This window comes from Camellia sinensis, chromosome 4 (genome assembly GCF_055761805.1).
Source record: "Camellia sinensis isolate YWXY chromosome 4, ASM5576180v1, whole genome shotgun sequence".
Lineage (NCBI taxonomy): Eukaryota > Viridiplantae > Streptophyta > Magnoliopsida > Ericales > Theaceae > Camellia > Camellia sinensis.
The window spans coordinates 209,815,502-209,842,877 of NC_138964.1; the positions used below are offsets into that span (position 1 = coordinate 209,815,502).

The 27,376-nt window shown below is 37.3% G+C and overlaps 3 protein-coding genes across 9 annotated transcripts; 2 read left to right on the top strand and 1 right to left on the bottom strand.

Annotated features, from left to right (window-relative positions):
* The first annotated feature begins 209 nt into the window (after nucleotides 1-209).
* Nucleotides 210-7,525, top strand: WIT1 (WPP domain-interacting protein 1). Of its 4 annotated transcripts, none has more exons than XR_014328334.1 (5): nucleotides 210-289; nucleotides 2,350-2,946; nucleotides 3,372-4,668; nucleotides 5,573-5,758; nucleotides 7,051-7,525. XR_014328334.1 is itself a non-coding variant. In XM_028218144.2 (5 exons), the coding sequence occupies exons 2-5, from the start codon at nucleotides 2,382-2,384 to the stop codon at nucleotides 7,243-7,245; spliced, it is 2,076 nt and encodes a 691-aa protein (XP_028073945.2). In that variant the 5' UTR covers nucleotides 215-289; nucleotides 2,350-2,381; the 3' UTR covers nucleotides 7,246-7,525. The 4 variants fall into 4 exon arrangements, 2 of the variants coding, with proteins under 2 accessions (XP_028073945.2, XP_028073944.2); XM_028218144.2 differs by having other exon boundaries at nucleotides 215-289; nucleotides 3,372-4,501; XR_014328333.1 differs by having other exon boundaries at nucleotides 237-496.
* A 2,273-nt stretch (nucleotides 7,526-9,798) lies between these two features.
* Nucleotides 9,799-13,956, bottom strand: LOC114276350 (disease resistance protein RPM1). Of its 2 annotated transcripts, XM_082867444.1 has the most exons (3): nucleotides 13,765-13,956; nucleotides 12,490-12,786; nucleotides 9,799-12,401 (listed from the first exon to the last, which is right to left on the bottom strand). In XM_082867444.1, exon 3 carries the CDS (start codon nucleotides 12,248-12,250, stop codon nucleotides 10,046-10,048), a length of 2,205 nt encoding a protein of 734 aa, XP_082723570.1. In that variant the 5' UTR covers nucleotides 12,251-12,401; nucleotides 12,490-12,786; nucleotides 13,765-13,956; the 3' UTR covers nucleotides 9,799-10,045. The 2 variants fall into 2 exon arrangements, with proteins under 2 accessions (XP_082723570.1, XP_028073941.2); XM_028218140.2 differs by having other exon boundaries at nucleotides 9,799-12,786.
* Nucleotides 13,957-22,433: 8,477 nt separating this feature from the next.
* On the top strand, nucleotides 22,434-27,079 carry LOC114276349 (uncharacterized). Of its 3 annotated transcripts, XM_028218137.2 has the most exons (3): nucleotides 22,435-23,807; nucleotides 25,944-25,991; nucleotides 26,374-27,079. In XM_028218137.2, the coding sequence occupies exons 1-3, from the start codon at nucleotides 22,632-22,634 to the stop codon at nucleotides 26,410-26,412; spliced, it is 1,263 nt and encodes a 420-aa protein (XP_028073938.2). In that variant the 5' UTR covers nucleotides 22,435-22,631; the 3' UTR covers nucleotides 26,413-27,079. The 3 variants fall into 3 exon arrangements, with proteins under 3 accessions (XP_028073940.2, XP_028073939.2, XP_028073938.2); XM_028218139.2 differs by lacking the exon at nucleotides 25,944-25,991 and having other exon boundaries at nucleotides 22,434-23,807; XM_028218138.2 differs by lacking the exons at nucleotides 25,944-25,991; nucleotides 26,374-27,079 and adding an exon at nucleotides 25,003-25,870 and having other exon boundaries at nucleotides 22,434-23,807.
* Nucleotides 27,080-27,376: the final 297 nt, after the last annotated feature.

Below are 27,376 nucleotides of genomic sequence, written 5' to 3' on the forward strand. Positions count from 1 at the left end.
TACTACCAAAATAAAAAATAGGATTACATGGGAAAAAAATTCTTCACTAATAGAACTTAACAGATCAATAAAAAAAAATTGAGACTAATTAGAGTACTTATTTGTGAGATGAGATTTATTGATAAATATTCATAATTTTTTTTTCTTTCTATTTTTATATATTTTTTTATAAAAAAAATTAAAAAATTATTAAAATAAGACCTAAATATATATTTTTTAATTTCCTTCCCATGTTTACCCTAAAATTAACATTTCTTTCTCTGTCTCTAACGCGCGAAGTTTCTGGAAGGTACGTTGCACACCGATCGTTTGTTAAATAAATTAAATTCTGAATTTTTCGGCCCTATGTTCTTCACATGCTCTGTTAAATTTCTGCTTCTCTCGCTCTCATCTCTCTCTTTGTTCTCTAGAAATTTGAGTGCGTGAGAGAGAGAGAGAGAGAGAGTTGCGGTTTGATTTGGTTGATTCCGAAAATTTCTTCCAAGATTCGACCTAGGTAATTTAGATCGTTCATGTCTTGAATCGTATAGAATTTTTTTTTTTCTTCCTGATCTGGATTTTTCCTTTTATGTTTTTTTGTGGATACATATACTCAAAGAAGAAAACAAAACGCATGTATACTATTCTGATTGATGGGTTTTAGTTTTTTCATTGCATTTGCTAAGTGGTGGCTTGAGGAATTTTTGTTAGGATAGACTTTGTTTTTGTCAATCAATAGAAGGTAAATTACAAATATTTGTGAAAATTAAATGAAATCGAATATTCAATTATGTAAGAAAGTCTAGTAGCAGCACGCAATCACAAATATACAACAAATCCAAGAAACATAACACATAGGTGAAGAGAATCGGACCTATAACCTACGAGTGGGTTGCATGAACTCTTGGTTAATGGGCTAACTTTGTAGACATTAAAATATTCAAGTTCTACAAATTATGTGAAAGAAATGATATATCTATTCCAATAAATGTACTTGGTTCTAATGTGCAAAGAAATTGATGAAAGATGAAAGCACAATGTCAAATATTGGGTCCAATAATTTAAAAAAAAAAAAAAGCCTATGGAAGTTAGTAAGAAAACAAAACTTTATTTTTTGGGGTGGAGTGGGTTAGATGTAAAAATGCTTTTCAAAATTTTGTTGAAGTGGCTTCCAACCAATAGATCATGGAGTTATTTATTTGCTTAGTGGAGCCGTTTCTTATAGACCAAGGCAAATTAAAAACCAAATGCATGAATGGTCATTTATGTAAATGGTATTTCAAATGTAAAACTAAGTACTACAATTTCAAGCACTTCCTCTTTGTTGATGGTATCATTTGGCTTGTCTATTATCATTTGGCTACTGAACCCATGAGTAAATATGTATTACAATATCTCTCCCATTCCTTTATTGAAAGATTGCTCTTGAAGTAGAAATAGTCCATTTTTATAATATCAGATAAACTGTTAGCGAAAGAGTTGCAGTGGGGTTTTATTAATTGGAGCATGTGAATCCATAGAATAATACCAATTAAGTTTTCAAACTTGATATTAACTTTTTAAAGTGAATTTTTTATTAGAATCAGTACAGTTATTTCGCCACATAGGAGAATAGAGAATGAATTTTATTTTATACTTGCTGGTTTTACAATCTTGCATATTATCATTCCCAATGTCATCATTGCCTTCTTTGCCTTTGAGGGATATTCTAATCTTAGAAGATGAGGTTTTAACATGCTCATTTATGTGCAATATAGCTTTGAATAAATAAAAGTGGCATGAAATGAAAATAAAATTCCACCTTGAAAACCTTTATGAATCTTATTTAATTTAGTTTGCAAAGTTGTTATTTTGAATTGCATTGAAATGAGTCTCTTGTTACATGTAAAGCCTTGGACTGTATACTTTTCCAAATTATGCATTATGGAAGACTTTGGGTTGTCTACTGGTTCCCACCCACCCACCCACCCACCCAATACTCAAGGTAAACTAGATTTCTTCACCACATTATTACCAGGAAATGTTAATACCCTATAGATTTGCATTTCAGAATGCTGAAATATGGTAGACTATCACTTCAAAACGGTGAATTTAGACTTTTCAGTGATCCAAAGCGATCTATGCAAATATGGGCATTAGGAGGAAAAGGAAAAACATTTAGGGTTTACCTTTTTAGTTTAACCTATAAGAGTATAATCGGACTCTTATAATCTGTTATTCCCACTTCACAGTTCATCCCTATGCCTTTCATTACTTACCAATTCTTCCTTTTCCTTTTTATGGGCATGAATTGGTGGGGAGCATCTGATTTAGTGGTTAAGAAGAGGCATAAACCTGAAAATCATCCCTTTTTTTTTTTGTTTCCTCAAGTTATTAAACCAGATAATAGCTGGACAATTGGGATGGATGTGGATAGTGTCCATGAGGCCACTGCTCCTAATGAAGAGATCAATACTGCTGAGTCAGAGGCAGAGTTAACTAATGTTGATTCACTTGAAGGTATTTCATTTAGTGGAGACATAGTGCAAGGAGTTGGAACCGCAGGCGAGGTTTTAACAAGAGTTGAACTAGATTTGGCATGTTTTTCAGAGAAGTTGGTTAACTTGAATATACTTATGATGCACGTGGCAACGAGAGAAAGTGATTTTGAGGCCTTTGTATCAGATAAAGAGCATGTCTTGGGTGATTCTATTGTAAAGGCAATAGAATTTGATCTCTTATCTGGAATTTTGGACTCGGAGTTGAGAGAACTTGACAATTTCATGCCTACTGTCCAAACAGATATTACTAATGCCCATGAGATTGTAACTTCATGCAAGTACTTTGGACAACCTGTGGAGGAGTTGGAAGATAAACTACTTGATTCTGAAGAATCACTTAAGCAGTCACTGGACCAGGTTTCGGAAATAAGGGTGCAATCTACCAAGTTCCAGAGGATCCTGTCAAGTTTTGGTGGAGAAGAAAATGGTAAGCTACTTATTTTTGAATATCCGTACTGTATTTACTTTTCATTTTCATTTTGGGATTACATTAAACCAAACATATAGGCTGCTTAGAATATCTATCAAGTAGCCAAATGCTTGCTTGTATTAAAACCTGCTTGGTTGATTTGTGGGAACCAGCGTGAAGTTCGTTTATAAGAACCAATAGTAATTGTTTTTTAGTTAAAACCTGAACCACAACTGCCTCTAGTTAGTGACAAAAAGGTTTCAAATTGCATTCATATTTTTCTGGGCCCCATTCTGCAGCTTCTATTAGGCCTTAAAGGAGGAAAATATGGACTAATAAAATAATGTGGCTGTATAATTATTTTGGTATTTGCTGCAGGAATGAGTGTAAGAAACTAATGGGTGGTTATTATTTCACTTTCTAATGCACATGCATGTTGGCAGGGAATGGCGACAAGGATGTAGACATCTTAGGAAGTGGTGAATTTTTGGACCATAATGCGAAGATTAAAATGCAGACTGCTGAACAACAGAGGCATTTTCTGAGGATGCTAGAGAAATCTTTGGCAAGAGAGATGGATCTAGAGAAGAAGGTAGGTGATTTGAGACAAATTGAGGAAGAGTTGGTACTAAGGCTGCAATCTTTAGAACAAGAAGTTCTCTTCGTGGAAGAAGAAGCAGAAGTTGTTTGGGAAAGGTTGTTTGAGGCAGAAAATGCTGCTGAGGTCCTGATGGGAATTTCAAAAGAAACACTGGGTCGACTTCAGATTGTTCAGTTCAATCTGAATGGTTCAATTCAACGTGAAGAAAACTTGAGATTTGAGCTTCAGGATTCCATGGTAAAGTTGAAAGCTAAAGGCAGTGCTACACAGGAGCTTGAAGATAAATTAGCTCTTGCTAATTCTGAGGCCGCCACTTTGAAAGAGAAGGTGAGTTCACTTGAGAAGCATCTAAAAGAATCTGAGATTGAGTTGCTGAATGCAAAGTCCTCTGCTGATGTAAGCCAACAAGCCTTACATTCCAAAATACATGAAATGGAGAAGGCAATTGAGGATCTGAAAGAAAAAAAATCTGGAGCAGAAACCAGGGCTGAGAGTGCAGAAGCCAATTGTAAATTGCTAACAGAGACAAATATGAAATTAAATGAAGACTTCGACCTTCTTAAAGGTAGTGCCTCTGAGAAAACTGATTCACTTGAGAAGCAGTTGAAAGAATCTGATATTCAGCTACAGCATGCATTAGCATCTGCTGACGCAAGTGAGGAGAAACAAAATATGTTATACTCTACTATTCATGATATGGAAAATTTAATTGAGGGTCTGAAGTCGAGGATTTCAAAAGCTGAAAGTCGGGCTGACAGTGCAGAAGAGAAGTGTATTATTTTGTCCGAGTCCAACTCAGACCTCAATGAAGAACTAAGGTTTCTTAGGAGTAGACTGGGATCCTTGGAGGCATCCCTGCATCAATCTGAGGAAAATAAGATGGCAACTGTAAAGGACATTGGCATTCGGTCTAAGGTGATAACAAATTTGGTGATGCAACTGGCCCTTGAAAGAGAACGCCTTCACAAGCAGGTTTTAATCTACTATATATCTTCTTACTCTATATGCAGAATTGGTCGAAAACTTCCTCCCCCAAGAAAGAAGGAAAAAAAGAAAAAGAGTTGGTTGTTGGCAGTTGACTGGTTTATTAAGGTAGCCTAAATTGAAAAGACCAGAGCACACTTCTCGTTAAAACCCAGGTATTAAGGAGAGGGAAACTAGAGCCTTCTAATTAATATTGATGGGGCAGCTTTGGGCGATGTGGGACACATTTCAACACACACTCTTGAACCACAACATAGAATAGCTGGACAAACGGCACACCAATCACAGGCTCAACCAAGTTCTGATACCCAATTGAAAATACCAGCCCACACTTCTCCTTAAAAGCCAGGTATTAAGGAGAGAGAAATTGGAGCTTTATAATTAGTACAGATAAGACAACTCTAGGCGATGTGGGACACATTCCAACAGCCTATGTTAGTCTTAAAGAAATGGGTTTAGAGAGTAGTTAACCACTTGAGGGTTTGGTTTGGTGAGCAGTAAGAAAAATCAGCCTGAGTTTGGGGTAGGATTGTGATTGTGGTAAAAATCGGCCCCACCTTGCCCTATATAACTATTTCACAAAAGTTCGTGTGGTTTTGGGCTTCTAGTAATTCCACACTGGTCTTGATAGGTGCTGAAAGTTATATAGGTCCCATGATTCCAACCAATATCCAAAGTTATGCATTGTTATACCTAAATAAGAATATGTTAAACCCTTTATTTCACGTAGTAGGTACAAAAAACTTTTGAGACATTTTGTGCCCCTAGCGCAAGAGAGAGGAAGGAACAGAGTCATCTGAGGGGACTCAATTATACCTATTCTTTGATTATGTCAACTAACAAGAGTCACGGCCTTCTCAATTTTTATTTTTTTTCCCCTTCTTCAATTTTTTTTGTGCAAAGGTTTCTTTGGAAACTTCAAAACAAACGAATGAGTATGGTCGTATGAAATCATTATTTGAAAATGAAAGCATTTTAATTGAAGATACAATGGGGTTCTCCATGGATAAATCAACTATTTGTCCAGATTCTCAAACCAATCATGTTTTGTGTATGCAGATATCTTCATTGACAAAGGAGAATAAAATTTTGTTACATCAAGCTGACAAGGATTCTTCTAAAGCTATGAGCCATGATGGTAGAGGAAATGACAAGGACTTGTGGTTTTCTAAGCATGCTTTCAGTAGTGCAACTTGTGTGAAAGAAAATAAAGAAGAGAGTGCTTTCTCAGCTCCTAGTGTTGAGGTAGGTGCTATATTTTATATTTCCTCTGATTTTTACTTTAAAGATTGGGTTTAAAAGGATGTTTTGTTACTTTGCTTGAATTGTGGTTGAAGAAATGCCTTTCTCTGCAATGCATCTGAAACCATGTGTACAACTTCCTAGCTGTCTTAACAATTAGTTAGTACTAGTAGGTTCTGCTTTCAAAATAGTATGAGAACCCAATTCTAAACTCTGAAGGACTTGATTTAATGTTTGAGCAAAACATATATATTAACTCATGTTATGACAATTTTTGGGTGTTTTCTGGAAACTGATTCAGTATCATTATGCAAAAAACCATACTTGACTGGCCTGTTAACCCCATTCAACATGGTGCAACCATGTGAAATCCAGTTAAACTAGTGTGAATTTGAAGATTTTAACAGGAGTACAGTGCCACAAGTTGCGGTGTATCCTAAAATTCAAGATTTTGTCAAACAAAAATGTCCACCAAACTGCCCCCTCACCTCTCCCAAACACTTCTAAACTTTAATAGGAATTTTATTTGGTCTTACAACTTTCTTATTTTCATCCTATTCATAGCCTCTCTTACCTCTACTACTCTAATCTTGTGAATTATCGAGTTATCCTAGATTCAAGTTACCTGAGTGATTTATGCATACGTGATGACTTGGCTTAAGCCAAGGGACATCCTCCTAAGGGATATACAATACTATACAAATAGAACTTATATACAAACTTCAGGGGGGGAAACAGAAGGCCCAAAATCCTACTGCGAGATAATTTAATATGCAAGTTTTGTACAGAAATTCTGTTCACTTAGTGTTTTCCCTCCCTAAATGCTTGAGGAATAAATTGAGTTGCCTCTGCACTTCAGTATTTTGTCTCTTGAGGAGAGCTTTTCCGAAAAACCATATTTTTTTATAGACTGACTCTCATTGACCGAATGACTCATATGAAATTATGTCGGTACTTTCACATATTATTAGTAATGTAGGAGACATCTGTATTTTTCCCAAGGAGAAATCTTTAAAATTACCACTGCTTAGCTTTCATTTCACCTTTGACAATTGAAATGAAATGTGAATAAGCCGTCCTCTCTGTGAAACAAGGGGCATTTTCAGTTCTGTTGGTGCTTGAAACAATTTTTTCTTCTTTGTATTTCAGTTTCTTTGCCCCTTTTCTTTTCAATCTTTTTATTTTATTTATTTTTATTAGTCTTGTTCTTGGCTGAAAGCATCAATTTGGGTAGATATTACAATTTTTTTTCTTTTCTTTCTAAAATAACTTATCCATCTTTGTCTGGTTTTCAGGCGGACACTACACCAATTAATGTTTCTGTTGGTGAGGCAGAATCGAGGCCAACAGATTCGGCATTCAAGATTGAGACCGTGAGGAACATAGATGCAAGGCAGCTTAAATTTAAGTATGGTTTAATGGCGGCTCTCACATTAGCGATTTCAGCATTAGCAGCCTTTTTGCTTCAAAATCCACAAAGCAAATTTTGATAGCATTGGCGATGAATATATCATTTCATCCAGAAAGTAGTATGTGATGTTCAATAATAGAGAGACCTTGAATGCAGCATCACTGTTTACTACTTATCGGTTTACTACTTATCACAATGCTTAGTGAGCTTTTTGTTTCCTGGCTCTGCTTTATGGATTCTTCTCACTTGAGTTTTGTTTCCCCGTCATGGGCATTGCCTTTTACCAACTTTGTTTGAAAGAGAAGTATAAAATGGAGCAATGGCCTCTACTTTATAGAGAAGTATGCCTTTCTCTTGCATATAATTAAGTAGAAATTCTTTATAGATCCTAAAGTGACACGAGCCTTGTGCACACGGGATTGTCCTTTTTATAGCTAAGTTGAAATTCATCACATGTGGCACCATTTGTATGCCCTCCATAGGGTCTAAAGAAAATACCGTTACATAGAATATAATAGGTGGTTCATGGAGTTAGAAACCATAATTTTGAGATGATTTAGAGGTTGTTTGGGGTGTAATAAATAAGTGTATTTTTTATCTTTTTAAATTAAAAAGTTGAGAAAAAAATATGGATGTTTGGGTTAATTTTGTCTTTTTACAATAGAATGTGTAATAAAAAATTGTATAAATAAAGTGTATAGTGAAAGAAAGTTAAGTGGTTGTACGGATGTTCTGTTGCCCCAGCATGTCTTACACAGAAAATAATTACTTCCTTCGGGGGGCAAAGTGTTTAGACAGTGATGTTCGGTCCGTAGGGTCACCATGGATCCCATTTTAGTAATCTGAATCGTTCAATATGTACAATTTGTCGAGTATTATATACTTGTAAAAAATTACGTTAATCGGATATCGATAGTTATATGATCGGATTAGTTTTTTTTAACAGTTTACTACAACACCATCTGTTTTGTTTATGCAAAACTGATTTGATCATATGGTTAACGATATCCGATCAACGTGATTTTTTACAGGCATATATTACTCGATGAGTTTTACATGTTGAACGATTTAGATTATCAAAACGAAACCTTTAGTGGGCCCCCAAGGGCCCAACATTACTATCAAATTTTGTAGCTTTACATATGTAATTTTTTTTTTGCCCAAAAAAAGTGTATAATGGCCTTTCTACTTCACAAGTACGGCTGACAGCATCCATTAAATTTTTGTATTATAAAAATATATAAAATATTTTTTTAATATTTTTTATTTGTGAATAGTAATAATTTTTTTATTTTTTGTGTAATTTTTTTATTTTTTAAATTATTTTGAACTTGTCAAACCCGCCCTTAATTGATATCTCATCTACCCATCTATTAAGACAATGACAAATTTCACTTTACTTGCTATTGCTTTGGTGTGTTTTACCCTCTAGTTTTGAAATAAGCACTTTATCTTCTGTGGTTATTGGACTAAAAGATACAGTTTAAATTTTCATTTAAGGTCTTATTTGAGAACATGCTAATTTAATAATTTTTTAGTTATTTGACTAAAATATGAGCTAAAAAAAATTAGTATGTTTGGGATGACTTTTTAATTTTTTACGAAAAGATGTGCAAAAAGTAAAGAGAAAAGAGAATATTTGATTTTTTGATATGAATTGTTAATTTTTTAATTTTTTTAATATTTTTTTAACTTTTTGACTAAATAGAAAGGTTCCCAAACGAGGCCTAAGTTGACGGACAGTGTAATACACGGGCTCTGAACTGCCTGTGGACACTATCAAAAGTTTTTTCCACACTCGAATTCGAGATGATCAAAATCTTTTAAGAGAGTGGGCCCCACCAAAATTGTAGAATTTAATTCATTTAGAAGTATGGGTCACACCAAGGTAAAATGGAAAATGTTTGAGGACCCTAATTTCTGTGGCTCAAATGGCTCAAATTTGTCAAAACGACGTCGTTTTGGCAATTTTGATGTTGTTTTGTACTCAAAACGACGTCGTTTTGACAAATTCAAGCCATTTGAGCCACAAAAATTAGGGCCTCTATCATTGTTGAAGGTAAAATGGTTGCTTCATGTTGTCAATATGAGTCAATTAATTAGTTTAATCCAAAGGTGTGGGTCTTTCCGAAAGACACTACTCAAAATTTCTCTAGAATTTAGAAATTGTATACAATCCAAATTCAAATTATTTCTATAAAAGATAGATAAAATTCTCTTATTTTAGAAATTAAAAATAAATAAATATTCATTGTAGGGAGTTCTCAATTAACATTCCTTCCTCTTAGCCTATAAATAGAACCTTTGGCCAAGAGTCCGCAAGGATTCCTCAAAGCTCAACATAAAGTTCTCTCCAAAGTTCTCGTGAATATCAACAAGCATTTCAACAAGGTGCCAATTTTCTCTACGTGTTTCCACATGTCAAAAATCGCTCAAGATCAAGTTCTTCAAACACTCGATCAAGCCTTTGCTTCAGTCTTATAACTTCGAATATTTGAAGAATTTCATGAAGCGGTTCAATTTGACAAGAAGCTTTTACATCCATTGGATTGCAACCATACTAGGAGATTCAAAGGATCACCGTTGTATAATAGCAAAACAGATTGTTTAGATGGGAGAAAAGTGCAGAAAGTACAAACAAAAGCAAATCTTTTTGCATTTCTTTTTATTTCCTCTTTCATAGGAGTGGAGGGAGAAACACGCAGATCTCTAGCCACCTCTTCTTATAATTGGGAATAGATGTGTCAACAAAAATTCTGATCCTCATTTGTATAACCTAGTAGCAAATGATATAAGTGACATGTGCATAAAGTGTAGACAATCGAAGTAACTGTAGCAATTAGATCAACATGCTTGTTTATGTCGACAGAAAATTGAGATCAGCAAACAACCACAAAGTCTAAACCTGCGCGCCGAGGGATCTCTCTCACCTCTGTAACAAATTCCGTTGGCATGTCTTTCATCTGCAGCATTTGGAGATTAGTAAGATTTTGAAGTCCTTTGGGTGGCAATCTTAGTTTCGGACACTTAGTAATGATTAAAATCTCAAGCCTCGCCATAGATCCGTCCTCTATCTTTGTCCACTCTTCAAGTTCCTCAAAATTGAGAATCGACAACTTCTTGAGATTGGGAAAACCAGAAACGTCATCACAACACATCAGCTTTCCTCTGTAGACATTTTGCAATGAGAGGAGAGTGAGATTAGGTAGGTGCTGGAGAGCTGAAATCGGGTCACTAACCAGCATATTATCCCGTAAATACAAGTACTTGAGGGATTTTAGCGTGCAGACCCAACTCAACAGGTCTTCAACCCAACCCCCAACTCGTAACTTTTCCAAATTTTCAAGAGGGTTTGATATTTGCAAATGAATTTTCTTCCTCCAAGCGCAATTTATGGTCAACGAATTGAGGTTTTTCATTAGGCTGACAGATTCAGAGAACTGTGAACAGTTTCCTCTCCCTTCAATCTCCCCCACAGATAATTTTACTAGTTGAGGAAGGTACTTTAGCTCTGTTGCAATGTGTTCTGTTAGTTTGATGCCCGCAAGAGTTTGAAGATCTTTCAAGAACATGATATTACCTTCTAGCTTTACCACTCGCTTACTAAATGAATCTGCAAGAAGGACGTGCCTCAGCATCTTGAGACCATCAAATCCACTTGGCAAGGCCCTTACGTACGTGTCCCTGACGTCTAGAGTCTGCAGATCGCGTAAATTCTGGAGGGTTGAGGGCAGATTACAAATGCCTGTACCCCTCAAGCCCAAATAGTGCAATAAAACAAGATTACCAATTTCATCTGGCAAAGCACCAATGGGAATTTGTTTTAACTCAAGCACATGAAGAAATCTGATATTACACAACGAGTTCAATAACACAGAGGGAGTCCACTGTTCATTCTCACTGAATAGAAGCATAGAACGGATTGGTTTGCTGTTTAAGCTAGGAAAGACATTTTTTATCTGACCGTGTATTGAAAGCATACGAGTTGCCTCTAATGGACAAATATTACGGCCACCACTGTCAGATAGGATACAGAAATGGTCCTTGTTCAACACTTCAATGATAAAATTTCTTATTAGACAGAGAAGCTTGCATGATATCACCTCTCCATTTGCACCTAACCTTCCTACTTCAAACAAGTTCCTTTGGATTAGCTCGTCCAATAAGTTTTTGGCAATTTCCTCCTGTGTCATCCCAAGTAGTTCCGTTGCTATAAAGCCCTCTGCGACCCATATCCGAATCAGCCTCTTACAAGGGATTTCATAATGAGAGGGAAACAACCCACAATAAAGGAAGCAGCACTTCAGTGTAGGCGGCAAGCTGAAGTAACTTACCATGAAAATAATTTGGATTAGGCTGGACTGAGGCCTACCCTCTTTAGCCTCTTTCAACATACAGAAAATGGAATCCAAAACCCTAGGTTCCTTGAGGAGGGATTTTGAGAGCATGGCACCTACTGTTGCAACAGCTATTGGAAGACCTTCACAAATCTGCAAAATTTTCTGTACCACTGGTTCCACTGAAGAAGGCCAAAGTGCCTCACCAAGGTCGTGATGCTGGAAACAAGCTCGACTTTGTAACAGCTCCAAGGCATCTTTCGGTAGTAGTGGCTCAAGATGTACAACATGCTTGCAAATAACGGAAGTGAATCCTGAACTTTGAGTAGTCATGAGAACCTTTCCTCTGCATCTTTGAGGCAATGCACACTTCACATCTTCCAATGTACTTAATGCATCTAAGTCATCTAGAACCAACAGGAACTTCTTACCATCCAAGAAATCAAAGATCCTCCGGGCCAACTCTTTCTCATCCATTTCATTGAAATTGTTTCCATGCATCATTTCAGGCCATTTTTCAGAAAATCCCATAAACACGTCTCTTAAAATGAATCTGGCAGGGCGATCAGAAACAAATACCCATGCAGCACAATCAAAATATCTCTTTGCACACTCATAAACTGTTTTAGCAAGAGTAGTTTTACCAATCCCACCAACCCCAGTTACGGCAATGAGGTGCAGCGTATCTACGTCCTCCCTAAGCAACAATTCCTTAAGCATGGTAACCTCTGTATCTCTTCCCACCATATGGGTTAATGAAAGATTTGCAGTGAAGGTCTTTGAATTTCGTATCTGTCTCTCATCTATTGCTTCTACTGAGCTGCTGAACAAGGATAGATGTTTCTTAACTTGCACTCCCTTCAGCTTCTCACAAACCCGCTTACGTAACAATGTAAGACTAAAAACAGAACTATTGTTATTATCATTCACATTGCTATAGTTAAAAGAATTGCCCACAAGTTCCCAAAGATAAGACAGGGTCAAACCTGTTGTATGTCTTCTATCATACCAATCCTGGTCGATCAGATTTTCCACTTCACGAGCCAAATCCACGACATCCAAAACCCATGTTTCAACAACACTGTCTCCTGAGATCAGCCTCTTCCAATCTGCATATCTGAGGAATGGTTTGATTCTCTCAAACTCATTCTTGATTTGAGTCGCTTCATCCAGTCTCTTCTTATTAGTCTCATTGACAATCCAAACCTCTAATTTGGAGAGAAGGTACTCCACTGCAACCTCAGCCATCTTTTATGTCCGTGCCAAAACAATCACAATACACACTGCATAGCAATTAAAAAACAAGGCCTTTCATTCACCTTCCAAACAATCAACAGGATAAGGGATTATTAGTTATTATTATTTGGATACATAGAGATGTGACTTGAGAGTAAATATTGGATTAACGGCCATACCATGTCACAATACCAACCAATGAGAAATCTCACATTGCTACAATGGAGATGTCTACATGGTTGGATTAGTGAGATTCAAGTCCAATCCCGCTTGTGATTTTTTTATTGACTAGTGACGCTACATTGGGTGCAGAACAGCATCACCATTACACTCATTTGTTTGTAGTCAAGAATTCATGGGTTTGAAATACAAAAACAATCACAAGCGCGATAAGACTGTGAACACCTAACACTTCTCAAACCCTGCAATGGCGGGACCCTCGTGCACTGAACTGGCCGTTTCTAGATTTTCAAAAATGGAAATGAAACAATAAATCCTAATATAATTAGATGTTAGAGCATCTCCAATCCCTCAACAATTCTTTCATCAAAATTTGAATTTGATGAATAAAGAGCCAAATGTGAGCTCCAACATTTCATCAAACTTGAATCAAATCAAGGTTGAACCAACAGTCACATTTTTACTCAAATTTGAAGAAATTAAAAAAAATCAAGGACTGGAGATGATTTTCTTTCATAAAAATGGTTAAAATAAAACATAATTTCAGGATAAATCTGGAATTTTTCAAAAAGATTTGATGAAAAAAATAGAGTCAGGATTAGAGTATTCCATACCAGATCAAGCTTTTAATCAATTTTTCACTCAAATTTGATGAGAAAAAAGAGAGTAAAAAACCCAAGTTAAGAAGCTATTCGGATCAATATATAAACAATGCGATTTCATTTTAACTCAACAATACATTTGTAGAACTTATTTATGCTCTGATTTTGATTCAAAAGGCATGAAGTTTGCGATTTGATGAGAAAGTGAATGAAGAGATTCAATGGATTGGAAATTTTGTGTACCTTTGAATTTGGAAGAGTGAAGCTCTTCTTCCTCGGCATCTTTCTCTGTTAATCAGCAAGACTCAGCACCGAAATTCTTCAACAAAATTAATTGCGAAAGATTGAAGATTTATATTTAGGGCAAGTTCAGGTGGGATCGGCTCGCCAGGTGGCAACCCAACACCCGAGTTTGTATTACGTGCAAATTACACTTTGTCATTTTATATTTTATTATGTTCTCACTTTAATCCTTTTGAAATTTTTTCTCTCTATTTTGATTTTCATATTTAAATTATTTTTTTTTCAATTTACTCGGACTATTAACTTTTATTTAAAATTAGATAAAAAAATATTATACTACCTGGCATATGACATAAAAAATAAAATAAATTATGTTAACCTTTCTCAAAATTTAAAAAAAATATACTGTCAGTTCAACTATTTTAACATAAATTACATTGACCTCCCTCTTAGTAGATTAAATGAGTTGTGCCTAATGTACATAGTGTGACACACACAAAAATAAATTGCATACAGTCTCTGCTTGGAAAGAGCTAATTTAGCTTGATTTAAAAAAAAAAAATTGATTAATTTAGCCTGACTAAATTAGCTTCGTTTGATAAGAACTTTTGACTTTTTATAAGTCTGTGAGAAAAAAATTGAAATGATTATGATTTAAATATGACATTTTATCTTATTAATTTTTTTGTTTGTTTGTCTTTTTGTGCTTACTTGGTCTGTTTAGCTTTTGCAAAATGAAGCCACAATATATATTTTGACATCATTTTGCATTTATATAACTAATAAATTATTGATAAAAAAGTTCAAGTGTTATGTAAATTAAAATATTATCGGAGTTGAATGTAATGTCAAAATTATAAGACTTATTTGTTTTTTTCAAACTTCAAAAAAGATCAGTGTAATTTACCTTAAAAATATATTATTATATTATAATTTAAGTTTGTATCAGAAATGTAAATTATATAATAAAATATTATTATGTCACGTGATTGTTAATATATCATTTACTATTTATTTGGATATAAGTTAACTTTCAAGGAATATTATAAAAAACTTCAAATATGTTAAGCTAAAAATGAGAGAAATAAAACTTCAAGTGTCATTTATCCATAATTTCTATTAATATTTCTATTTTTAACTTAAAAATATAACTTAGTCCTATGTCACGAGCTGACTCCTTTAGAGACGCAATAGACCAATTTTTCGCTCGTATGACGCTCAAACTCCACCAAGTTTAAGCCCGCGCATAACTCATTGACAAATCGAGTGTTAATGATCTCACTTGTTTTGAACATTAGGACCCAATGCTTTGTCAAGTAGAATAACTCTATAAGAAAGCTTCGTCTTCACTCGGATGCCACAAGTAGGCCTGACGCTTCAAGTGCACCAAACACGGCATAAATCGCTTCATAGCGCCAAGCTTATCTCAAACAAGGTGCAATGTGTAGACACCCCATTTTTGACCGACCTTAAGACTCAGACGTCACCGATTGAGCGCTTGGTGATATTACATAATGTGCTCGTTCAGAAGTTTCAGAGTCGCGGCCGTGAGCCTTGCCTCCGGACTTTCGAACCCTCTTTTGTGCTTTGCCTCGGTTTGCGAACCAGGCTCGGTTTTCTCTGTTTCTTTTCCTGAGGGGAGGGAGAGGTCCCGTAGACCATCTCTCAGTGGCCGTGGGCTACATTTGGTGGCCGTAGGCCATTTTGCCCATTTCGGAGCCCGGTTTCCGATTTTTCGGGACCGTTGGCCGTGTGCCTCGGTTCGGGACCGCCTAACCATCCCCGTTTGTTCTGATTTTTGGCATACTTCCTTTCTACTCCCTTTTGAGGGACACTGGGGTCTGAGAAACCCACTTCGTGGCCGAATGCCACTTTTGGTGCTTAGCAGCCCATTTTCGGGACCCCGAACTGCGTGTTTTGGCCCCCGAGCATTCGCTTTGCATCGGTTTTCGTTCATTTTTGGCAGGTACCTCTGTTTTATCACTAGGAAGGTCACTAGAGGGTGGGAGGCCAGCAATTATCTTGGCAACCAGTTATATTCCATTTTCGCCCTCCGGCACCCGTTTTTCTCACTTCCGAGCCAATGTTGAACACCCTTGGGCCACTTTCTTGAACTTTGAACCACATATTTGTGTTGTACACACATGGGAGGACCCTAAAAGTTGGTGGCCGGCCAGAAACTCCAATTGAACCTTTTGAACCCCTCATAAAAATGGCTTGTTCTCTCTCCTGTTTTAGAGTTTCCAAATTTGAACCACAGGGTTGTGAAGAGGAGACCTGGGAGGCCACCTTTTGTGGTGGCCGGCCACTAAAGCAAGTTGACCCTTTTGACCCCTAGCTGGCCGGCCACCTGCAAGTCCAAAAGGTGGCCGGCCATGTTCCTTGTGCTTGGTACTTTACAGCTGTATAGCTGTTTCCCCTAGAAAATATCTTGATCCGGGGGATATTTTTTGGGGGAAAACTTGTCTCCTTTTCCCCACTCTTTCCCTCCATGTTCCCCCTCCTTTTGGTCCTTATAACCAGCTGTCAACCTTTGTTTGAGGGGTTAGAAAAAAATTGTTTCAAGCATAGGCATCCATATCTCCATCCATCTCTCTCATTCCTTGAAAAAAACTCCTAAGTTCTACCTCATTTCTTCATCACCACCAAGCACCACCACCACCACCACTCCATTTCCAGCAACAAGGAGGGCTTCTCAGAGGCTAAAGGTGCTGCAACTTGGTCCAAGAAACAACCAAAGATTGGTCTACAAGGGTGGGTTGCCATTTCCCCCTTTTTGGTCCATTTCTTGCACCATTTATAAGCCATACATGCTTGCTGTTTTGAGCTCCGGCCCTAACTGAAAGTGGCCTTATTTTGAGCCCTTTTTCACTTTTTCTTCAGGGCTCAACCCTGTTTGAGCCCCCTATCTTGCACTTGCTTCAATATCTTCCTTAAATGCTATTTTCTTGCATGCTTTGGCAGCCCATTATGCTTCCATTTTTGGGCGTTTTACAGAACTAAAAATAGGCTTATTTTGAGCTCCTCTTCAACATTGAAGAAAGGCTCAACACTGTTTGGGACCTCCATGCTATACTTGCCTTTATATCTCTCTTTGGTCCCTTTTTTTTTGCATGTTTTGGTAGCCTATTATGCTTCGGTTTTTGGCCTTTTTACAGTACTAAAAATAGTCTTATCTTGGCCCATTCTTCATGTTTCATTAAGGGTCTTTGGCCGTTTGATGAATATTTTGTATACTTTGTGTTATAGCCACTTTTGAGCCTCATTTTGCATTGCATTTCTAGCATGTTTGTATACTGTTTTGGGGTTTTTACAGTTCTGTAAATATGCATATTTTTGGTCCCTCTTCAATGTTGTAGAAGGGAATTTTTCAGTTTGGGCTTTGCATATACCACTTGCCTCTTTGGCCACCTTTTGGCCCTTTTTCTAGCATAAGAGTTTAGCCATATCTATGTTTGTTTTTAGGGTTTTTACAGTTCTGTAAAGTGGCTTATTTTTGGCCCCTCTTCAATGTTGTTGAAGGGCCCTAACCTATTTGGAGTTAGCAGCTGTGAGTTGCTTCATAATCTCATTGTTTAGGGCCATTTTTGCATGCCATTGTTACCCTATCTTTGCTTGCTGTTTGGCCATGATTTGTACTGTAAAAATGCTTATTTTGAGTCTGCCTTGCTTCTATCTTTTCATCTCGTGTACCAATTATGCATGCTTTGTATAGCTGTAGTTCATTCTATGCGCCTAATTTGCATTTCGGGAGAGATTCCATGCATCGGGTGTGTTTTCGCCTCATTTCAGGGCTGTTTTCCCCCACATTTCATTGCTGAAAATCCATTAGCACGTTTGCATATCATTTTCCATGCCATTGCATTGCGTATGCCATTGCCTCGGTTTACGTGCCCGTGTGCACGCATTTCGAGGCACTTCATTTTCATCTATCGGCCTCTTATGTGAGTGTGGCTGAGGCTCTCTCATGTTAGTATAAGTCCATGTTGCATTCTATATGCCATTTCCATGCCATTGCATTGCATATATCATTGCCTCGGTTTGCGTGCCCGTGTGCACGCATTTCGAGGCACTTCATTTTCATCTATCGGCCTCTTATGTGAGTGTGGCTGAGGCTCTCTCATGTTAGTATAAGTCCATGTTGCATTCTATATGCCATTTCCATGCCATTGCATTGCATATACCATTACCTCGGTTTGCGTGCCCGTGTGCACGCATTTCGAGGCACTTTATTTTCATCTATCGGCCTCTTATGTGAGTGTGGCTGAGGCTCTCTCATGTTAGTGTAAGCCCATATCATATTTTCATGTCATTTGCATTGCGTATGTCATTTTCTCGGTTTGCGTACCAGTGTGCACGCATTTCGAGGCATCTCATTTTCACAACATTGTGCATACTAGGTTGTATCTTAGATCGCATTTATGTATTTTCTCAATTTGCGTGCCTGTGTGCACGCACTTCGAGGCATCTCATTTTTACAGCATAGTGCATACTAGGTTGTATCTTAGATCGCATTCATGCATTTCCTCGGTTTGCGTGCCCGTGTGCACGCATTTCGAGGCATGTCATTCCATAGCATTGTGTATGCTAGGCTGTATCTTAGTTGCATTTCATGCATGTCATGCATATCGCATCGTGTTCGGGATAGGAGTTAGCCCAGGCACGGGAAACGAGGCACATTTTGTACTCCGTGTGACGGAATGTATCTCAATTCCCCAGTCACCGACACTCCGGATCATCCATGATGGAGTTAGGTCTTGTTGTGTTTTCATGTGCATTCATCCCATATTAAATTGTGCAATTCGACTCCTCGGCCATCATGCCTCGATATGCGTGATTGGTGGCACGAGGATCGAGGTATGCATATATTTGTGAAAATACATTGCTATGCCCCTTTCCTGCTCTCTGTTGCAGTAAAATGAAGAATCAGCAACTTTTCGGAGTCTGGCATGCTTTCCAAGAATAATTGCTAAACAGAGGCTAATTGGGGCATCCCAGTGGATTTCCGCGCAAGGCAGCCCAAACATACAACATTCATCAGAAGCAAGGCAGTCCCTGGCTTGCACGCCAGTTTTACAGCTTTCTTAGTTAATTTGATTAATTAATTAGGAATTTGTATATTATTTGGACTGTAATATTTGGACTGTACTATTCTTTTATTCGGGACTGTATATTTATTCGGACCCTCTGCGCGGGGGCAAAACTGTAATAAGTGTGCGTGAGTGTGATGTATGTCTTCCAACCCCACGTCTTTCTTCCCTTTTATTTACCTGCTTATGATGGTTAGATTAGGGCATATTTCAATTAGCATACAGTATGACAGCATGTTTGCATCATTCATCCGTTTTGCATGCACCGGGCTCGGCCCATCATACTAACTGCATTGTATTTTCAATTCCAAATTGAATACATGTTAGTTGTAGCATTTCATATGCCATGTTTAGAATAGCCGAGCCTACTATAGTTGCATTTTGCATGTGTTGCATTAGGCATTTCTGTATACTTAGGATCATACATGATTTCTAATGTAAATTCTGTTTTGGCTTGGAGTACCCAGTGAGTTTTATGCTTTAGCATCCTTGCATGCGTGTGAGTGACTGCTATGATAGCATGCTTACCACGAGGCTAATTGCTTATGTGATATATCTGCCTGAATGCCTGTGGGTGAAGGTTGGGTTATTTGGATTGGAATAAATCATCAACTATTTGTTTTAAGCCCACTAGATAGTGGCAAAACCATCTTTTCTAAGCCCACCCGAGGGTGGCAAAATCTGCATTTTAAGCCTACTTGCGAGTAGCAAACCACCTTTCAAATAAACAAACATGAGATGTTTTGTTCCAATCCAGGCGACCTGGTCTATACTTGTATGCTGTGTGCATCACATAGTAACCTAGGCTAATAACCGGAATAAGGACACACAAAGTTTTCAAAAATAGATATCATGGTTAGTAGAGGCCGATCTTTGATCGGGCGAGCGGGGGTGCTCACGAAGTGACCTTCCCCAATCGTACCCAAGTTCCCGAGCCGAGGCAACTTTGGTGATGACGGACACGTGGCCTTTGGCACCGAGTCAGGGTTTCCTAAATTTCCCAAAACAAAATATTTAGGTGGCGACTCTGTATCTGGCAAAGCAGTCCATGTTTGACACTTCTTTCAAAAATCTGTTTTCTCAAAACGATTTGCCGGATTTGGACTCTTTGGTTCAGACTTAGAACCGTGACAAATTTGAGAGTCCTGAGCTGTAGTGACCCCAATATGAACAGAACGGGAGCTCGTTCCTCCCGGGGCGTTCGGGGACGTCTACACAATGCTAAGGTACCTAATGGCCTTAGGCATAATCTAATACCCGTGTTGACACAAGGACTACGCCGTGGGTAAGAGGTTGACCCTTGGTGTCTTGTTGGCTTTGCATGACCATGTGGCCATTCGATATGCATCGATTGAGGTATGCTTGACCCTATGACACTTTGAGATGCTGTCAAAGGCCCAACGTGCTATGTTGGCTTGTCGGTTAAGTCGAGGGCCTTCACTAGCACATTATTGTGTGGTTAGGCACCTTGATGACATAAACCTAAGTTGGGATCAACTCCTTTAGAGACGCAACAAATTAATTTTTTCGCCTGTGTAACGCTCAAACTCCACCAAGCTTAAGCCCACCATAACTTATTGATAAATCGAGTGTTAATGATCTCGCCAGTTTGGAACATTAACACTCGATTTGTCAATAAATTATGACGGGATTAAATTTGGTGGAGTTTGATTGTCATACGAGTGAAAAATTAATCCGTTGTGCCTTTAAAAGAGTCGGCTCGTGACACCCTGCCCTGTTTCAGATTTGCCTACCTTTAACATAATAGAAGGGCGGATGCAGAGACTACAAACTTATTCCAAATTCACCTTGTTGTCATCCATACGTGTGGTAGTTGTGGAAGCCGAAGAAAAAACATTATGCATTGGCAAGAAAAAACATCATCCATAATTTGGTAAAGAGGAAAATAATGTCAAGTAAAATTAGCTCTCAGTATTATGCTTCGTAAAAAGGTTTGATACTAAGGAGAGAAGTTTTCTAAAATGAAAAAGAAGAGTACTAAAAGGATAAAGAACATACGAGTCAGTCCCATCCAAAGTCACAAGTAGATGATATCACCAACAATAACAATAATGATTACAAAATGACAAACAGAATTCTATAAATAGAGGAGGAGTGTCAAAAGTTAAGGTATGCAACATCAATCCATAAAAATAAAACAACAATGATTCATTCCACTAAAAACATCACCACTAATAGTACTAATGCATTAAAAAAGTAAAAAAAAAATAAAATACAACTCTAAGACCAAAACATCACATCATTAATGGCGGGACCCACTGCCACCTAATTAGTAGGAGCACTAATTAGTGCTCCCAAGCATTTTTCAAAATAAAACCCTTATTTCTTTTCTACTTAGCTAACTCGATTATCGGAGTGTTCACCTAGTGGCACAACCCCGACAAGCTCCATTATCTTTGTGTTGTGTAGGGAAGATTTATTATTTAATTGACGTCAATTCCTAAAAGAAACGAGATTGAATTTCACCATAATAGTGAAGAGAAACATATAAATCAATATATATATATATATATATATATTTTACCCACGTTTTTTAGCATTTTATAATTAAGTTTTCAATATATACATTTGTAAACAAGATTTTTTATTTTTTTTAAAAAAATTGAATGGGCTTAGCTAGAAATTGCTTCTCATTTATAAGAATATTAGGAAAAATTCTATTTTCACACACCTACATACCTCAGTACACATCATTTCTTAGTGCACACACTTTTAATTAAGTATTATTTGTCTTATTCCACACACCACATATTTCAATTATAACCTTTAACAAGATAATAGCTACTCTTGCGTTCATCACAATCTTCTCTTCTTTCTGTACCAACGTCTTAGTACCATCTCTACCTTAGCCAACGCTATTGACAGAAAACCATTTGAATCACTAGGTCTTAACTACTCCATTCCTATCGAATTGCACCATTTGAGCTATGTATTGCAAGAATGTACTAATTCCAAAGACTTCCAGACTGATATATCTGTCCTTACCCTACTCCTAAAGTTTGATTTTGATGGGTTTATCTCCTTATGGAACAAGCTTTTGAATCTGTATTGTAAATGCGATCAATTTTTTATTGCTCATCAAGTGTTTGATAAAATGTCTAAAAGAGATTTTTTTTTCATTCAATACGATGATTTCGAATTGTGTTCATTCTAATTATTGTTTCGAAGCTATTTCTTTTTATTAAAATTATTTTTCGAACAAAGATAATAATTTTTGCAGTTGATTTCTGACAAAAATAAAAAAATTCAGTAATGGTTTGCTGAAAAAAGTTTGTTTGTTGTTGTTGGTGGTAGAGAGAGAGAGAGGAGAGAGAAGATATGGGTTGTGTAGGATTTTAACATTTATTGTGATCATTTTATTTTAAGCTATAATTGTTATTAAAATAAAAAAAATGCGTGAGAGTTCGAATGTGTAGAGTTCGAATGGCTCGAAAATATTATCTTGCCAGTAAAAGAATCAAAAAATACTTTAAAGCGTCGTTTTAAGATTTCGAATCATTCAAACCATTTGATTTTCGAGCTACATAACACTGCGGTTAAAATAAAACTTCTGAGTCAAAGTGGGATGTGGAATACCAGACACGTAAACAATCACTTTTCCAACAGCCAAACAAGGCGGCCTATGCTCAAAGAGTTGCAACAGAACAACATACCGGCGACAGTGCGACACCATTTCGACTAAATATACATACATTCATATCATACATTTATATCTCTGATCTGAAAATTTTCATTTCAATCAACGATCAGACCGCCATGGCCAACAACATCAACGACGACGATCTCTACGCTTTCGATTTCGATGACTCTCTTTCTCCTCCCACCAACCTCCACTTCTTCATCTCCTCCTCCTCCTCCTCCTCCTCCACTCATTCTCACAATTTCTGTCCCTACCCCAATTATCCCCAGTCTGATTCCGATTCCGATTCTGATTCTGATCCTGATTCTGATCTCGATTCGAATCCATTTCACGACAACGAAGACGAAGACGACCAATTGAATTTCGTCACAAACCTCTTCGCATCTCGCGAACAAGAATACATCGCAGCAGACGATCAAGATGTGAATTATGGGTTAGGGTTAGGGTTAGGTTTTGGGTCTGGGTCACGAATCGATAGAGTTAGTGAATTCTCATCCACTCGTGGCGTGAATTCGAGTACCGATGGTCTTCGAGTTGTTGGAATCGAATCTGATTCGGACTCCGAGGAGGTGGGTCAGGACGTCAATTCTAGGGTTAGTGACGATGGTGAGACTGATTCGCTCGGGGAGGTTATGCCTCTCTTTTGGGATTGTCTTGGATTTGAGGAACGAAGAGAAGCCAATAATGAAGAATTTGAGTGGGAAAGGGTTGATGAGGAAGGGGAGGGTTTGAGCTCGGTTATTGATGGCATTGAACAACTATCGGTAGCTTCTCGAGTTTCAATCAACGAGGAATCGAGTGATATTGGGGAGGAAGCTTTGCGAGATTTCGAGTGGGAAGTTCTTTTAGCTGTTAATAATTTGGATAGACTCCATGAATTGGACCATCACGGCGACAGTGATGGCGTTTCGTATTTAGCTGTTAGGGATGGTTATATATATGCAGCTGTGTACGATACGCTATTTGGACAATTTGTGCAGAATGAAAGTGCTTTGAAGGGTAGTCCACCGGCTTCCAAAGCTGTTGTGGAAAATCTTCCGTCTGTGGCATTGACAAAGGAAGAGTTGCAAGAAAACAATGTAGTTTGCGCGGTTTGTAAAGATGAGATTTTGGTGGAGGAGAAAGTGACAAGGCTACCTTGCTGTCATCATTATCACGGGGACTGCATTGTCCCGTGGTTGTGTATTCGTAATACATGTCCTGTTTGTCGGTATGAGTTGCCCACAGATGATCTGGATTATGAGCAGAGGAAAACCCAAAGGGTGAGTCTTGATATGCCACAGGATTTTCAGGTCAGATACAATTCTGAACTGTTACCATGACACTGTGTTTGCTTTATGTAAATAATATCTTAAGGGGAATTTACGTCTTTTCAGTGAAAATGGAGTTTTTGCTGATTTTGTATGTTGTATTGGCAAGATTGTTAAAATGTTAGGCTACTAGATTGGGTTTCTTTGATGCAGGCATTGGATGAAATGCTTTCTATGTAAACTAAGGTTGTATTGGTGCATATACACCAAAAACTGAATATATGAATCCAATGAGAGCTTGTAAGGGTGGGTGACAATGTGATACCATTTCTCTGTTCTGTTGCATGTATGATCATTGCTTCATGCTAGTAGTGCTGACCAAATTTCGTAATAGTTTTTAGCTTTTGAAATTCTATGTTCTGATAAATGTAATCAATAATGTACCAAGTAGCAATCTTCAACTCAACTAAATGCTTTTTATCTGCTACTTCGGGTTTGGTGTACCATACTTTTTTTTCCGTACTATTTATTTATGGCCATGCTATAGGCCACCCTGTATTTCCTGATCGTCCTGATCATCTTTGAATAATTTAAACTTCAACTGCAGATCACTCATTTGTGTGGCTGAATAATTGATCTTCACTGTACGCCATTAATTATCATATGACTTCTTATCTTCTTGTGTTGCAGTTTTGATCACCTCTTACTTCTTGTGCACGCACTCATGCATAGGTCTCTGTTTCTTGTGTTACTGGCTCACTCATCTATTTCAATATGCTTTTTTCCGCAATGCTTACTTTATGAGATTGTTGTCCGTGGACTCTTTCAAATATTTCACTGTAAAGCAGTATCTATATAATCTTCAGAACATTCCCCTTTCAATTTAACCTTTGGATGATGATAACATAACACAATCTATATGTACTTCATCCCATTATCCAGCTTATTCTGGTGCAATGTGCAATGTTGACCTCAATTCCCCTTACCGTGGTGAACTCATCCAAAATAATGAATATTGTCAATTTTGGGTTTCTTATTAACAATTATCACTTTATCTATACTCTTAATATCACCAAATCTACATTCCCTTTTACCTTTTGCTAATTTAAAAAAAATTAAGTTCTAAGGCATGTCGCTCTACACTTACTCGTTTTTTTCAATTAAAACTGTGTTGTTAGGCTAATATCATGACCTCTTATTGAATATGTCTAACTTTACTTATCACCAATACAAAAAGGATCAAGGGCTTGATGACAGCTTTTGGTGTATGCTTGGGTTGGAAATGCACTTGTCTATCCTCCAGTAGTGCTCATGCTAGTTAGTCGTCATTCTTCAAGCTCTTTGCTTGGTGACAACAATGTGGAGAAGGTGAGCAGTTATGATGAATAGCTAGGGTTGGGGACCTAGGGCCAAGATCAATATTTTTTCTGGTGCTCTCTATTCTTTTTGTTCCCGTAAATGGATGGTGCTGTATGGCATTGGAAGGAACTCAAGGTTCAAGACTTGATATTGGTTAATATTAGTAGAATTCTTTCATTGTCTGATTCAGAAAGGAAATTGTCTGGGTTAGTTAAAATGGTAGTAGCTGCCACTGCAAGCAACTATTTCTGGGCAATCTCTTCAACTGCTTCCTTTGACAAATATAAAAGACAGGTTATTGGATGGACAACTCACTTTATTTCTTCAGCTTCCCCATTGAAAAGTTGGGGGGGAATTTTCTTTCTTCAATCCTTATCATCAACTTGTGGACCACTTGATGCACTAGATTGTATGCAGTTTTGAGGGGAAGTTTGCTTCTTGGCTAATTGGTCATCAGAGGTGTAGTGAAAGGGAAGAGCTGTTATTCAACAGTGTGGAAATTGTAGAATGATGAGCTTAAAAGTCACGAGAAATTAAAACAGCATATAGAATTCTGACATTCACATCTTTTTATTTAGCAATAATCAGAAAACTTTTAGCACCTCTTTTGGCAGAGTGAAGGGCAATCTAGTTAGAGATTTCTGTGGTTGCTGCAATGCAAGAGCTTATGTTAGTGTTTGTGATAATAAATTTGGTTTGTTAATATTGTTCTCCTTCATTGAATGAAATGGTATTTTTCTTTTTGAATTACTAAAGATAATTAGTATAATAATACTGTATGTAGTGTTGTACAAACAATGTCAGCTGGTGTCGATGCAGGGTTGTGCACGTTGGCTTACCGTTCTCGAGGGAAATCACGGTTGCCAGGTTTGAACTGTACCCACCAATTAATAGCAGGGAATGATGGCTTGAAAAGCTCAGTTTTATCTCTTCATGTGCACTTGGTCTCTCTCTAATGACGACCTGAAAGTTAGGTTCTACATCTTTTCCACTCAGGCACTGGAGTCTTCATGGAAAATATGGGAATCATATAGAACAATTTGATACATCCATCACACTACTATTGTTGGACATGCAGGGAGCTAAATCCTGCCTTTTGCTGTTGTTTTTCATGGTTTCTGTCTGTGCAAAGTGTTAATATTTTGCAACATATTTACATACATTGGTTAATGTATGATATTCATTTATGTTCTACTAGAAGTGTAGATAGAGGTTGATATGATTGTTTGTTGTGTTGTTTGATATTTAGATTCTGGAATTCATCTACGGGGTTGCTGAAAGTAGATGAGATGTTGTTTGACATGTACGCCTCCCACCCATGAAGGTATGCCTGAGTAATATATCCCTCGGAAAATCAGGCCAAGAAACCTGGTGTGGTGACATTAATGGTGGTGCACCCTTAGCACGGTATACAACAGATGTCGATTCACAGTTGGATATTACATCTGTAAGGAAGGAATTAAGAATAGGTCTCTGGGGCTTACTATCCTGTTTTAGAGGTGACTCTCTAGGCTCTTGGTAAACTAAACCCAGATGTCCATTTACTTTTCTGTTGCTGAAATTTTAGCAGCAGTTATTGAACTAATTAGATGCTAATGTACAGTAGTCTGAAGATTTGATGGTATGGAGAAGAGCTGTCTAAACATATTGCTCTCCGGTTAGCGGATCGCAGTTGCTTACCAGCTTAAGTTGTACTGTATACTCAATGTCATAGCATACAGCTCAATATATGTTTCCAATTGGAGGTGATGGATTATTAAAAAAGAATCCTTTTTAATTTTATTGATTTAGGAGGTGATGAACAGTTGACCTTCGACTTAGGAATATATATTGTTGATGAACCTAGAACATTAAGTTCAGGTGGAGTAACAATCTTTGAAAGCTGGTGTTTGAGCCATTACAAATGTCAAAAACTTCTGGGCAAAGGTAATTAAGACTTCTCAAATTTACGAAAAGATGTGCAGAAAAGTAGAGAGGTGATGTAATGGAAAAAAGATAAAAAGATGGATTATATAGGTTATGCCAAACGAGGCCTAGCAAGCTTCTTCTTTTTGCTGCTGCTGTTGTTGTTGTTGTTTCTTTTTTTTTTTTTTTTTTTTTTTTTTTTTGTGTATGCGCGCGCTAAACCAACAAAAAAAACAAAATTAGATCTAAGCAAGATGGACTGCCAAGGTGGGCTATCACCTTACAACTAATATGGATCTTTATTTGCTCCTTAACAATATGGTTGACAAATTTTGGGGTCAGGATAC